Source organism: Erpetoichthys calabaricus, chromosome 18 (genome assembly GCF_900747795.2).
Source record: "Erpetoichthys calabaricus chromosome 18, fErpCal1.3, whole genome shotgun sequence".
Classification (NCBI taxonomy): Eukaryota; Metazoa; Chordata; class Cladistia; order Polypteriformes; family Polypteridae; genus Erpetoichthys; species Erpetoichthys calabaricus.
The window spans coordinates 42,077,042-42,093,100 of record NC_041411.2 but is presented as its reverse complement, the minus strand read 5'-3'; the positions used below and the strand labels follow the sequence as shown (position 1 = coordinate 42,093,100).

The following is a 16,059-nucleotide window of genomic DNA, read 5'->3' as shown; positions in this document are numbered from 1 at the left end:
TCACTGCAGCTAGCGGTCACTGTTAACATCTACAAATATCAACTTGACTTCTTGAAATGCAAAAGGGACTAAAATTCTTTTAAGGATATTTTAGAAGGTTGAGGAATGTAGTACAGTTTGACAGAAACATGTTTTTTAAATAATGCAACCATCCAACTGAAACTGATGAATAAAAACAGAAAATCAAGAAATAGAGTGAATTGCCAAAATCAGCACCAAGTAGTATTTTCTTTTTATTTGAGGTTTAACTGTTGACATGGGTTCTGTATTGAATAAGAAAATCACTTTAATTCTATTATATAAAATTTGAATGACTCCGCTTTATCAACAAATAAGCAATTAGGCAACACTTTAATAAAAAATTCTGTAGACTTAGCAGAGTAAAAATAAGTAAATACAGAACTTCAGACTTTTCACAAGAAGTGCATAATTAATAAAATTAATTTTAAAATAACTAGGGGTCTCTTTTGTGTGACACTTGTAGGATAGCTCAACTTGGGTCATACGATGATGATTCAAAGCGATGCACTTCCAAAAAACAACATTGCAAACAATTGATTATTGCTGAAAAAATCCACTTCTTTAAGATGGCATCAGGCACAATTGAATATAAACAAACAAGCATGAGTGGGAAATAATTAAATGCCTTTGGAAAGGAGAAGGGGCATCAGTTTAAAAACTGGACCCAAAATTATTCAATTATATAACTGAATCCCTATAAAATGATGTAATAAAACATAAGCATAACTTCACATTAAAACCTTTAACCAAAAGGTGATTAAGAATATTGCTTCAACAGGATATGCTGAAGAGGAAGTGAGTATGCATCACCTCTGTGCATTTAATAAAACATAATTGCCCAATTCATCACAAACACCAGTTTTATCTGTTAAGAGTCTCCTTCATCATGACCATTAATAAAGTGTGAGGACCAGACGTTGAGAATAGCAGTTGTCAGTTTCTACTCAAGATGCTTTTTCCAGAATCAGCCTGGTATGCTACTCTAAAACATGCAGCAACAGGGAATTGTATTGTTTTTTGACTAACATAACTAAACATGTAGCTTACTAGAAATACTGGAGTCACATTTATTTTTGTTTCAGCACATACAGTACTGTGAAAAAGTTTTATGCAGGTGTGAAAAAATGCTGTAAACAAAATGCTTTCAAAAATGGAAGTGTTAATCATTTATTTTCATCAATCAACAAAATGCAGTGAATGAACAAAAGAGAAATCTAAATCAAATCAATATTTGGTGTGACCACCCTTTGCCTTCAAAACAGCATCAGTTCTTCTAGGTACACTTGCACAGTTTTTGAAGGAACTCGGCTGGTAGGTTGTTCCAAACACCTTGGAGAACTAACCACAGATCTTCTGTGGATGTCGGCTTCCTCACATCCTTCTGTCTCTTCATGTAATCCCAGACACACTCTATGATGTTGAGATCAGGGCTCTGTGGGGGCCATACCATCACTTCCAGGACTTCTTGTTCTTCTTTACGCTGAAGATAGTTCTTAATGACTTTGACTGTATGTTTGGGGTCGTTGTCCTGCTGCAGAATAAATTTGGGGCCAATCATACGCCTCCCTGATGGTATTGCATGATGGATAAGTATCTGCCTGTATTTCTCAGCATTGAGAACACCATTAATCCTGACCAAATCTCCAACTCCATTTGCAGAAATGCAGCCCCAAACATTCAAGGAACCTCCACCATGCTTCACTGTTGCCTGCAGACACTCATTATTGTACCGCTCTCCAGCCCTTCGACAAACAAACTGCCTTCTGCTACAGCCAAATATTTCAAATTTTGACTCATCAGTCCAGAGCACCTGCTGCCATTTTTCTGCACCGCAGTTCCTATATTTTCGTGCATACTTGAGTCGCTTGGCCTTGTTTCCACGTCGGAGGTATGGCTTTTTGGCTGCAACTCTTCCATGAAGACCACTTCTGGCCAGACTTCTCCAGACAGTAGATGGGTGTACCTGGGTCCCACTGGTTTCCGCCAGTTCTGAGCTGATGGCACCGCTGGACATCTTCCGAATTCGAAGGGTAATAAGCTTGATGTGTCTTTCATCTGCTGCTGTAAGTTTCCTTGGCCGACCACTGCGTCTTCGATCCTCAACGTTGCCCTTTTCTTTGTGCTTCTTCAAAAGAGCTTGAACAGGACATCTTGAAACCCCAGTCTGCTTTGAAATCTTTGTCTGGGAGAGACTTTGCTGATGCAGTAGAACTACCTTGTGTCTTGTTGCTGTGCTCAATCTTGCCATGACATGAAACTGTCTTCCACAACCTCACCTTGGTAGCAGAGTTTGGCTGTTCCTCACCCAGTTTTAAGTCTCCTACACAGCTGTTTCTGTTTCAGTTAATGACTGTGTTTCAACCTACGTGTGACATTGATGATCATTAGCACCTGTTTGGTAGAACTGGTTGATCAGACACCTGACTAGAATCCTGCAAAATCCCTGACTTTGTGCAAGTGTACCTATAAGAATTGATGCTGGTTTGAAGGCAAAAGGTAGTAACACCAAATATTGATTTGATTTAGATTTTTCTTTTCTTCTCTCACTTTGCATTTTGTAAATTGATAACAATAAACAATCATTATTTATATTTCTGAAAGCATTCTTTGTTTACAGCATTTTTTCACACCTGCCTAAAACTTTTGTACAGTACTGTATATACCACAATTTAATATTAATTTATTTAAATAGTCAGCTGATATGACTATTTTAATTTATATATTCAGTCCAATGAGTGAACATAACACATTAATCTGAGCATACACCAGTCTTCTACAACCTTTGCTTACATAGTTCATTGCCAAATTGTTCTAATTTGTGGCTCAATATTATTTATGATGAAGCACTTTAAATTATATTTATCCTCTTTCTAATCAATGTAACACCTTCTGATCTAGTAAGTTGCTTGGATAAAGGCATCAATCAAAAATACAAAGAAAAAGCTGCATGGGATTTTTTTTTTGTTTGTTTATTGTTTAAGCATACAAATTATTTTTGTATAGCATTCTTCATGGAGTCATAATTGCTTGCTTTGTAAAACTTTCATCCTTCTGCTTAAACATCTGAGTCAACTCCGCAACACTAAAATTACGCCTTGGGGCCGTGTAAGACCAGGATTTCAACTAGAATACATGTATCTAAATGTCAAAGTGCAGCTTAAATTCAGTAAAAGGCTTTCTCAGAAACATTTATAATATGCACAAATATCCTGACAAATAAAATCCATACATCTATTTTTATTATTATTTTTTAGCTTTCCCATCATTTTTGTGGTTATTATGAATGTTAGGCTAATTTGTTCTTTTATAGCAGCACACGAGCGAGGCTGCTTACCTATGGCTTACTGCATGCAAAAACTTAAACATGCCATAGCAAATAAATTACCAATGACCAGCAATAATTACTGCCATGTGACTTTTTTGTAATACATTTTATTTTAATGGAGTTAAAATTGTATTTTGAGAGCTTTTTTAATGTTGTGGGTACTTTTTTTTTTTTTTTAAAACTGCCTTTGGCAATGTACAACACTCCCAAATTCAGTTACAGCTTTCACTGAATTCATTCTCATTGGCTGAGGTGTTTTGCTTGAGTCCATCCAAAATAGTGAGCAGTTGTTATAAAACAAAGCCTAAGAATTCATTAAGTTATACGGGGAAGACACCGATTTATATATTTACAAAAAATCAAATATTCTGTGAGAGCATAGATCTCTAGTTCAATCCACATGCACATATAGCACAGCTAGCAAACAAAAAAATTGTAACAAAATGAATGGACAGCCATACAAGTACACACTCCCTTAAGATATAAAACTGAAGCAATTCTTATCTGTCAAACAACAGTGCTGAGTAATTTTTTTCTAAGTAGTTCTGTGGTGAATACTTCCAAGATTCTTACAAGAATTGTCACAAGTCTTCTGCTCACAGTTTTTTTTTTTTTTTTCTTTTTCCTGTCCAAGCAATCCTACACAACTTCAGTTATGTTGAGGTCAGGGTTCATGGGTGGCCAAGCTAATATTAGTATTCCATCCTCAGGCTTCCACTGCAAGTGTTAGCAGTTGAGGAGTTGTTGTTGTGCTGACAGATGAACCTTTTGTCAATAAATAGTTTGCCCAAATGTATAGACTGATTAATTAAAATCTGTTCATATTTCTCAGCAGTTATAATTTCATGATTTTGGCTACATCACCTACAACACTGGCTGAAATAAATCCTTGGACAATGACATAGTTGCAACCAACAGACATGTACTTCTTGGCTTTCTTCTTCTGATACACTCTGGTTGTCCAAAATTTTCAAATTTGGACTCATCACTTAGACTTTCTGCCACTTATTGTTGCTCCATGCTTCATGGTCTTTTGCAAACTCTTACCCCAAGAATGGTTTCCTAGATGCAACATACAATATGAGGTGACCATTTCATTTGAGTCATCTTTGGTGTATCTTGGTGCACTTTGGTGCCTTACGACTCAGCACTTTTACTGGGGTTCCTTCGGTCCCTTAAGGAAAAGACCTTGAAGTATTGTTCATCAGATATAGACAACTTTTTTGGTCTCCCAATGTGAATTTCTTCAATCATCTTTAATACAGTTTGAAAACCACATACTGAAAATCCAGTGTGGTGTGCTATCACACACTGGCTAAAGCTTTGAAGATAAGTGATTTTATGTCTGTAAGAATGTTTTAGTGTAGACATTTCCAAACCTCTTTTTGAGATCAACCAATATTTGTGGATATCAACCAATGTACCAATCTTGTTTGTTAAATTGCACTACAAGCATTCTTGATTTGGCTAACAACTACATCATTACTATAAATCAGATGTGCTACTGGTGTAATTCACCTTAATAAAAGAATTAAGTATCTATGTGTCCATTTGGTTGCTATGTCTCTTTCATTCTAACAGATGGGGTGTCATAAACATTTATAGTAATAAAATGCACTGCATTTGTCATTCCAACAGATGGAAGATTACAAACATTAACACTGCTTTTACGAATCCCACACCAAGGACATTAAATAGAGGTGAACTGCATTCCAACAGAGGGTGCATCACAAATATTTTTAGTAATGCATTTTACTACTATAAATATTTGTAATATGCCATCTGTTGGAATGACAGATGCAATATATTTTATTACTACATGCATTACATAATACAGTACATTCCAAACAGAGGGCACACTGTAAACATTAACACCAAGGTCTACATTAATTACTTAGATTTCAGTCTTTCTTAGATGGGTAGCAGAGCTAGTTTAATAAATATCTGGAATGGCTGTGGTGCTTCAGGGTATATTTTAGGAACCAAATCTGTGTTGTTCTAGACCGCTCACAAAATGTAGCAATAAGGTTTTGCACTTACTGCCCAATAACGACAGTAACTTGGAGAAAGAAAAAAAAAAAAAAAAAAAAAAAGGTTTTATGCAGAGATCTAGGACCTTTGCATTGTATATTACATTTATACATACACACACCCACAAACAATGGGATGGCATGACATCCCACAGATGCACTATATTATGGCAGTACATGCCAAAGAAAGGGGATTTTTTTTAATGTTACAGTCAATATAAACATGTTCATAATCGCCAAATATACAGCATGGTGATGCAGTGTGAATGATGGTGCTCCCTACACGGAAGAAGTGGGTTTTAGAAAATGGTTTGATCAACAAATATAATAATCCATCCTGCCTTATGCCACTCACTCTTTTGCATGTTGCCTATCCTTAACAGACAGAAACATTCTGCACAATTTCAATTACAGAACACTTTACTGTCTCAGATTTTATTTCAGCTTGTAGATTTTATATGCAGCATATTACCTCTTTTTACATGTCTGGTAGATGATTCTCAGTTGTCAACACAAGTGCTTGAGACAGTAAGTAGTGCGCATGTGCATTGCGCCATTGCAAACAGCAGTGACACCCCAGTGACATAATATTCAAAATACAAAAATGTGATGTCAGTATGTTTAGTGAGACAAAGAAAAAATGGAAATGTTACTCCATATGTACATTTAAAAAGTGCCTATTTTGCTACAATAATGATGAAGCAGACGAAGTTAAACATTTTTTGTCATTTAAATATCATTAAAGTTATTTGTGTACTTTTTGTAATTTGTAAGTTTTAAATGTGTTAATATAAGTAAGACTTGCTTCACACTGTAACTTTATTTTAAACATGGTTTACAATGTTTGTCATGGAATGTGAGGTAAATGTGTAGTTGCACAGTTGTGTTTTTTTTATAGGTCATCTAGCCCCTTCACGCCTAAATGTCAAATTCCACAAATGAAACACATATTTTTCTATGTACTGTATATGCTGGTGTTGTGATTGAACACTATTTTGTGTGTTTTTTAATGAAATAGCATTTGTACATGTAATTTGTAAATATACAGTAAATAAAGGGATATAAATATAAGCACTATATAAGAATAAATCGAGTCAGATACTATGTTTAAAAGAGCTGCATGAGGAAACAATAAATAACGTAACAATTAGCAATAAAAAAAAAAAAAAAAAAAATCAATCTATAAAAGAGATTCCCAAGTTAGAAAAGTGACAGGCTGGCCACCATTTTTATTTTTCATGACACTGAACATAGATAATTTAGTTTAGTTACTTTCCTTTTACTTTAGTGACTTTCATTCATTGAGGTAAAGACTAGGAATAAGTACTAGGTTTTTACTTTGATTGCTACTCACCAATTATTATTTTTAACTCAAACAAAACAAAAAAATCCAAAGCTAAAGCTGCATTTATTTTGAAATATAAATTAGCTTGATGGGAGGTATATAAAGTTGTAGCAATCTGCAGAAACACTAACATAATTTGCAATGCTACACCACTACAAAGGCGTGAAATCTGATTCAGGCACTAGCACCTTATGCTTCAGTCTTAATACAGACTGAAGTGACAATTCCCACACTAATGCAGTGTATAAACTATAAGTGGATTGTCATATCCTCAATTTTTCACTATAACATGCCATAATCCTAGTCTTGTGTGCAGTTGATATTTCTATTTACTTTAATTTGTGAGAGCCAAATCTTAATCCTCTAGAGACTGCTTATACCTCCCCAAACACTTTGGACATACATGACATCACTGCTTAAATAATCAGTGTACTATTTAGAATGCAGATCATTTACACACAAGACACTGCTAGTGATACACAAAGCACTAATTATTTGGAAACAGTGATTTTTTTTTTTGTTTCTAGTAAGACATTTCATATAAAACCTAGTGAAAAAGCCAGAGCACTGAGTAAAGCATGTTATCATAATCTGCAGCACCAATACTTATATGATAAATAAAAAACACAATCTTCTACAGGGGAACATATCTAGTTATTAATCTTTGAAGTGTTAACCCCTTCAAAGAATCCATTTGTAGCCATCAACATTTTTATAAACCAGCATAAAACACTGATTGCTTATCGATTATGTAATTTTTCAAAAGAAAACAAAAGCATTACTGAACAAGATATGTAAAACATTGCATATTGCAATAACAACAGAAGCAGGCCATATCCTTATAAGAAGATTAAATGAAATAAAGTTAATATTAAATCAAAAAATAAATAAGCAGTATTTATTAACAAGTTCTTGTTGCCATGACAATAAACATTAAGACAACCTTGTTCTAGAGTGATTTAACAATCGTGCTTACCAAAGATGCTGATTTAATTGTAGCAAAGCGCTCTCGGTTCTTGCAAATGTGGGCCTGGCTCTGGACAGAAGTAGTAGGCCGCAGCTCAGGCCTGGGATCCCTGTGGCCTCCTTCATCCCTTAAGAATACATGATCCTGCAGAAATGGATAAAAACAAGGAGAAAGTCCAGTTGTGCTCTTTCCTCTCTTGCTGCCTCTCGTTCACCCCTCTTCCTGCACAGACACTGTTTGAAATGCATAGTTTAGCTCTCTGCTATTCCCTGCAGCTCCACGGTAAAATGAATAAGCAACACATTGCAGGCTAGCTAACAGTCAGCTGATCACTAGGGGGATGCAGCCTGAATCCCTGGCAGCTTTCAGCACAGAAGAAGAAGAAAGAAAGAGAACAATTGAGCTACTGTGAAATGTGACTTGTCCATCTAGAAATGGGACAGATTTTCTTCTGGATTACTATTTTAAATTAAATGCATACATTTGATTGTATGAGAAAAATGAAAATTGAATTCTTTTCACATCCACAAAGGGAAATAAAAAATCTTAATTTTTTTTTTAGCAATTATTTTGTGGGCAGAGGTTTAGAAGTGAACAAAACACAGAGGATTTAATCTTAGATGGTTTAACAATCACATCTGGCTGTGCTTTCTGGACATAACGCTTAGTTTTCTAGCATTTTCTATCTTGTGTTCTCTCTCTCTCTCATTCACTCAGGCTTGATTTCTTAAAGAGACAGTGTCAGTGTAGACAGCAACCACTTGCAGTGATTTACAGGATTTCAATGCTTTCAAAATATAACTACATAATTTTGAAGAAAAAAAAGGCCTTCTTCATAAATTTTAGCTGAAAGTAAATGTACACATGCACTGTTCTATTGAACTTTGGCTGTAAATGCCTTTTGTGTGGAGTTTGTATCTAAGCCATGTGGCCTGTGCTTCCTTAAGAGCATGTTTTCTTCAGACTCCAAACACAAATTATTAAATACAATTGTATTCCTAAATAGCTCTGGTATACATCACCATAACAGCTTATTTCAGAATTTCAGAAGTAACTACTAAAAATGTAGGTGCCTAAATTTGTTGAAGGCATTAATTAAAAACAAACCTGACTTATTCCTTTCAGCTAAACAGCAAAATCTGGAATATCGCACATTTAAGAAAAGTTAACAGGAAGAAAAAACATGAAGTGCGTCTTTACACAAAGTGGGTAGGTGTCTAGAATAAACAAACAATCTAGTCAGCTGCCAAAGCGGATAAGAAAATAGATCAACTGGCAGAAAAGCAGCTAAACCACCAAGCCAAACAGTATGGCTAATCCTCTCATTTTAATTTAGTTTATAATCTTATGACCAGACCCGATTCAATTTTTTTTTTTACTATTGCTTGATTCTGAATATATATGTATAAAAATTTCAAGTAAGGTTAAGTGGCAGAATTATCTATTTTTAAAAATTCTTTTCACATTTAATTTTTTTCAACCTTCTAAATTTTTTGTAATATTTTTATTAAACAGATTAGATAATGGGGCACTTGAAAATTAATTAACTGCCCGTTTCTGACAGAACCTAGAGAAATAAAACTGACAGTGAGGAAGAAAAATTACTCTGGTGCTATATTCTCATACATTATACAAATTGTGATTATGCAGTTTACTCAGACCCAACAGATATTATAATGAATCATTCAGACTTGACTGAAAAATAACTTGCTCTCTTTTTTTGTATTATTTTGCAAGTAATCATTAAAAACAGAGTTGATATTTATAAGAATAACCTATATTTGTAAGTATATTACTTTTTACATTTGAAACTATAAAATATCTTCCAACTATTAGATGGCCTGTACTCTTCTAGAGTGATTATTATATATAAAAAGAATAAACAAAATAAAACTAACATTTTTCATGCATCTTCAATTGGCATCAAGATCTACACAATTTTTAATTACTATGTATATAGTTTCTGGCAACTATGAAAAAAAGGGCAGCATATCATACTTTAGTGAAGAAATGTCCTTAAGTTACCAGTGTTCTCATAATTTCTTTCCTATTTTAGTCACTGCCACTAATAGCACAGAATCCATTACTGTAATAGCACAGACTCGATTTGCAACAGCACATTTTATTGGTCTGTCGATGCTAGGGTTAAAATGATTATTTTTGAAGCCTGTACAAAATTTACCCTTAGCCCACTTCCACTTGTCCATCTGTGCTCATTTTGAGGAACCAATTTTAAAATAGCAACTATGATCCAACCTACTGACTCATTTAACTGTTTTAACACATGCTTTATGTCACCACTTACTTACTGTCTGTGCTTAAGATTAAAAGATTCTCCTCTTCATTTTCCCTCATACTTCTAGACTGGTATGTAGTGTAGAGGACAAAACTACAAACATCATTTCAGATGCTGCCTCAACTCAGCTACAAAGAAAACCAAAATCTTCTCACTTGTATTCTACACACTAAGCATGTAATCCAACACACTATTAGTTTTTTGTTGCTTTTTTGGATAATTTTTTAAATTATGCTGTTCATTGCCTTGCTGTGGACAGTGAATAGTCCAAATATTTTCAGTTATTCACAAGAGCAACTATTCTCATATCTGAACTTTGTCCAAGTCCCTCTGAAGGGATTTTACAATTTTCCTTTTCAGAAAGCACTTCAATAATTAGAATTTCTATCTTTTTAATTATTACCGATTTTCTCTATCCATCTTTAAGAGGTTCTGATTTTCTTGCTCTCAGGTTTTCATTAGTCCTCTGATTAACACTAGTGTTACCTTTTGTGCATCACAAAATTGCCTTTTAACAGTATTTGTGTTTTACTTGTGGTACTGATTTGTTTTCCTTTCTTAAAACATGTAATTCTTAATAAATTATTCATAAGAAATAATGCTGCTGATAAATGTAAATGGAAAATATAACGGAACATTGTGAAAATTCATGAAGTTTATGCTGCGTGAGTTACTGAAAGTGAATTTTCTGTATACAATGTTTAATATTAAATTGAAAATGCAATTTACCTATGCCACACTGATCAAAATTTTAACTACTTCCAATTTAATTTTTTTTTGTTAACAGTTCACATTTATACTATACAAAGTGTAAAGGGCCTTGATAACTTTATTGCTGAAAGGCAGGTTTTGGGGATGAGTGGGGCTGTGAAATCAAAACTCTTTATAAAGAGAAGGTGCAGAAGCCACAGTTTGCACATTATACTGGACAATAATGGTAAAACCTGAACAAAGTTCTTGGATAAATTCACAGATAAATCTTCAAACCCATTCTCACTAAAAATCATTTTGCAGATACAAATGGCCAAAATGCAGCTTGTAAATTTATTCACCATGGTGGAGAAAAGAACTCAACAATACTGTAAGATCTTTGAGCTGAACTGCTGCTGATCGACAGCAGCCTTCTGAAGTTGTCTCAGCATGAATTGAGCATGTTCCTGGGCACCTCCGTTAGGAGTGGTACTGGACATGTCCCACTTGGAGAACATCCACAGGCTAACCTACTGCTGATTTATATATCACTGCACTCCTTGAAATTCCCTAGAGGTAGCCGGGAACAGGTAGTCAGGCCCATCTAACTGAGCACAGTTCCTCAATGACCAGGCCAAGTAGATAACGAATGAAAAAATAATTCTGGATTACAGTTCACAAACTTGATGTAATATTCTTCAAGAACTTACCTTTCTGGGAACAAAAGAGGATTCAGACTCTAAGGTGCTATCATAATTATGAACCATTGCAATATCAGAGCTGCTATCATCCATCATCTCTTGCATGCTGTTCACACTACTGCTTTGACTTCCAGTGCTTACAGACATGCTTGGAATAGAGTGGTTACTACCAAGGCTATTCATTTTACTGCTTACATTTTCACTGTCCTGAAATCAAGCAAAATTAATATCAAAATATGGTCAATAATAGTAAAAACACGATAGCTTACATTAAATTAAACTTATGTTCGTTTTATATAGGTATTTAACCAATTAATTTTGAACATTTCCCAGTCATTTAACAATTGTTTCTGTGAGTAACGTCCCCTTAGATTTTCAGAGAACAACAGGTCATTCACAAATGTCAACAAAATAGTAACAGCAGTATTCATAGTTTACTGCTTTTACAGAATTCAAATCTATTGCATCCGGAGGGAAATAACTACTGGGGTGCCGATTTCCTGAGGCAACTTCCTTATGTTGTTAATCATAATGTTTATAAAGCCATAGTGCAGTAAGTGGGAGGTACTTAGCTCTACTCAGCATGCACATACACTTTCCAATAATGTATTTGTTATATAGAATTTGCACATACTGAATTGAACAGCTTACAAAGAACAGTTATATCAGGCCTGTTAACAGTGCCCTGAACTGCCAACAGAAGTCTCCCTTCATAAAGCAACTACATTATCTTAGACATTTACGCACCAAATTATATTGTGATTTATATATATATTTTTTTAACTAGTCTGACTTTTTCACATTGTTTATTTTAAATCAAAAACTGAAATCTCTCATTCATATTCAGTCATATGAAAAAGTTTTGGAACCCCTCTCAGCCTGCATAATAATTAACTCTACTTTCAACATAAAAGATAACAGTGGTATGTCTTTAATTTCCTAGGACAGTGGTTCCCAAAGTTGACTGGGCTCCGACCCACCTAACAAAAACTGCCAAATTCGGGACCCATCTCTTAGCCGTCTTAAAAAGGGGGCATAAAATATTGGTAACGCTCAGATTCCCTAGTAGCGAGTCGCGGAACTACTTAATGGTGTCTTATTTGTTCGGGCTGTTTATTTTGTTTAAAGTATTTTTTTCATTTGACATTAATTTGTTATCATCACAGACAACATATATTGTACTTTAGCTCACAAACAGTCACTATGGAAATTTAAGCGTCACCAATATGAATGAAGGACTTTTCAAATAAGAAAAAAAACAACTTTAAGTTACAATTTTTTATTACTTAAATACCTACAAGGACTGTTATTTCAATGAGAAGGGTGTATTTGTTTCCTATTTTTTGTCATTACAGCTTTAGCATCAACTTCAATTTTAGTTACTTTTAATCGCAGTGAGTTTGATAGGTCCAATTTATTTCGGTATTTAGTTTTAATGCTGATCATAGCCGAAAATCCGGCCTCACATAGATATGAGGTACTGAAGGGGAGGAGGACTTTTATAGCTTCATCAAACAGGCAAGGATAGTTCCCAGCAACTGAGAGCCAGAATTTCGTTAACTGCTTGCGATTGAAACTATTTTTCAGTGACGTATCTTCTGATAAATCAATGAGTTCTTCACTTGCTTTTGTTGACATACTACTTGGTAGGCGGTCTTGAAATGGGTTACAAATCCAATTCAACGAGTCGAGCTTTTTCATCTCTTCCCCGAAATAGGCATCAAAGTTATTTTTTAACAATGATAAATGAGTGGAAATTGCAGACAGTATGTTCGTCTTTGGCTGCAGTTGGTTTTCTATAATAAAAGTTTCAAGAGTTTCAAAACAATCATACTTGCCATCCTCAATACAACTTTTCCACAACATAAGCTTTTTCATAAACGCTCGAATTCTATCGTGAACTGCAAAAATGTCTGATTCGTTTGAACCTTGCAAATACAAATTGAGTTCGTTTAATTTCGAAAAAATATCCGCCAAGTATGTGAGCTTGAGAATGAATTCTTTGTCCAGTAGAGATTCAATATATTCAGTTTTTCCTTCCAAGTAAATTGTAACTTCATTGCGTAATTCCACTAATCGTGTCAGTACTTTCCCCCTGGATAACCAACGTACCTCCGTATGCAGAAGAAGAGATGTATGAAGACTACCCATTTCTTCACACAGCTTTTGAAATAAACGTACTTGTAAGGGTGTTGTTTTAATATAATTTACAATTTTCACAGCTGTATTTAGTACTGTTTTGAAATCAGTAGGTAATGCTTTTGAAACCAGTGCTTCTCTGTGAAGGCTACAGTGTGTCCACAAAGCACAGGGGCTTTGTTTAAGAACTCTTGTAACGACACTGCTATTTTTCCCGCACATAGCCCCCGCACCGTCAGTGCATATACCGAAACAGTTCTTCCACTGTAAACCTTTCTCTTTTATATAGGAATCAATTGCATTGAAAATTTCCTCGGCCGTTCCACGACTAATTGGCTTGCAGAACAAGATATCTTTATGCACGTCGTTTTGCCATATATAACGCACAAAAACAAGTAGTTGAGATAGGCCTTGCACGTCAGTAGACTCATCTAGTTGTAGCGTATAATATTTACTACAAACTACCCTCCGGATTAATTCGTCCTCTGCCCATTCAGCCATTTCGTCGATTCGTCGTGCAACAGTATTATTGGACAGTGGTATGCGCTCGATTTCCTTTACTTCTTTTTCCCCAAACATCGCTCCAACAGCATCTTTAATCGATGGTAACACTAAATCTTCGCCAATGGTATGAGGCTTTCCTGCTCTGGCGATCCTTAAGCTAATGAGGTACGAGGCATATACAGCATTTTCATTAATATTAATGAAATGTGAAACAATATTTTTTGAAGATTTCATATCCAACAATTTTCTTTGAAAAAAATCTACTGGCTTATTCGTAAAATGGGAATGCTTCGTTTCTATATGACGCGTCAACTTACTTGGGCGCATACTTTCGTTCGCTAATATTTCGTAGCAAATCACGCATTGAGGACGCGGATCAATCGTATCATGATTCCAAGTGAATCCTAGCTTTAGATATTCAGGGTCATATTTTCTTACAACTTTCCGTCGTTTCGATTCATGCGAACTCGTTGAGGGAGCTTGGAAGTCAGCCTCAGTGCCACTTTTGTCATTTATAAGAACATCTTCTGTCTTTTCATCACAATCAACCGGCGGCGGCGACGTAGTTTTTGCTATCCGTTTCAACCACTTTTCCATTATTATATTCAAACGTTAATAATTGTTTTTAAAAAGATTATAAGGGTGTACGCTAACGAACACAACACAACGCGATAAAGAATGTCACAAAAACAAAAGACGTCCGGCTGTTAGCCCGATCGGTCGGAATATAGTCTTATGTTTCAGGGCCCACTCAATATTCGCTCGCGACCCACTGTCCTAGGAACATCTGAGTACTGGGGTGTTTTCCGAACAAAGATTTTTAGTGAAGCAGTATTTAGTTGTATGAAATTAAATCAAATGTGAAAAACTGTCTGTGCAAAAATTTGGGTCCCCTTGTAATTTTGCTGATTTGAATGCATGTAACTGCTCAATCCTGATTACTTGCAACACCAAGCAAGCTCGTTAAACCTTGAACTTCATAGACAGGTGTGTTCAATCATGAGATATAAAGGTATTTAAGGTGGTCAATTGCAAGTTGTGCTTCCTTCCCTTTGACGCTCCTCTGAAGAGTGACAGCATGGGATCCTCAAAGCAACTCTCAAAAGATCTGAAAACAAAGATTGTTCAGTTTCATGGTTTAGGGGACGGCTACAAAAAGCTATCTCAGAGGTTTAAACTGACAGTTTCAACTGTAAGGAATGTAATCAGGAAATGGAGTCCACAGACACAGTTGCTATTAAACCCAGCAGGTCTGGCAGGCCAAGAAAAATACAGGAGCGGCATATGCGCAGGATTGTGAGAATGGTTACAGACAATCCACAGATCACCTCCAAAGACCTGCAAGAACATCTTGCTGCAGATGGTGTATCTGTACATCGTTCTACAATTCAGCGCAATTTGCACAAAGAACATCTGTATGGCAGGGTGATGAGAAAGAAGCCTTTACTGCACTCACGCCACAAACAGAGTCGCTTTTTGTATGCAAATGCTCATTTAGACAAGCCAGATTCATTTTGGAACAAAGTGCTTTGGACTGATGAGACGAAAATGGAGTTATCTGGTCATAACAAAAAGCACTTTGCATGGCGGAAGAAGAACACCGCATTCCAAGAAAAACACCTGCTACCTACTGTCAAATTTAGTGGAGGTTCCATCATGCTGTGGGGCTGTGTGGCTAGTTCAGGGACTGGGGCTCTTGTTAAAGTCGAGGGTCAGATGAATTCAACTCAATATCAACAAATTCTTCAGGATAATATTCAAGCATCAGCCACAAAGTTGAAATTACACAGGGGTTGGATATTCCAACAAGACAATGAACCAAAACACAGTTTGAAATCTACAAAGGCATTCATGCAGAGGGAGAAGTACAATGTTCTGGAATGGCCGTCACAGTCCCCTGACTTGAATATCATCGAAAGTCTATGGGATGATTTGAAACAGGTTGTCCATGCTCGGCAGCCATCAAATTTAACTGAACTGGAGAGATTTTGTATGGAAGAATGGTCAAAAATACCTCCATCCAGAATCCGGACACTCATGA

General features: G+C 35.6%; 1 protein-coding gene across 7 annotated transcripts in view; it reads right to left on the bottom strand.

Moving 5' to 3' along the window:
* taok3a (TAO kinase 3a) overlaps positions 1-16,059 on the bottom strand; it is a 148,302-nt gene that overhangs the window by 18,974 nt on the left and 113,269 nt on the right. For all 7 annotated transcript variants that reach the window (XM_028825313.2, XM_028825308.2, XM_051921348.1 and 4 more), the window contains 2 exons: positions 11,385-11,582; positions 7,698-7,832 (listed from right to left, as the gene is read on the bottom strand). In XM_028825313.2, the coding sequence (XP_028681146.1) occupies positions 7,698-7,832; positions 11,385-11,582 (333 nt within the window). The remainder of the gene's footprint in view (positions 1-7,697; positions 7,833-11,384; positions 11,583-16,059) is intronic.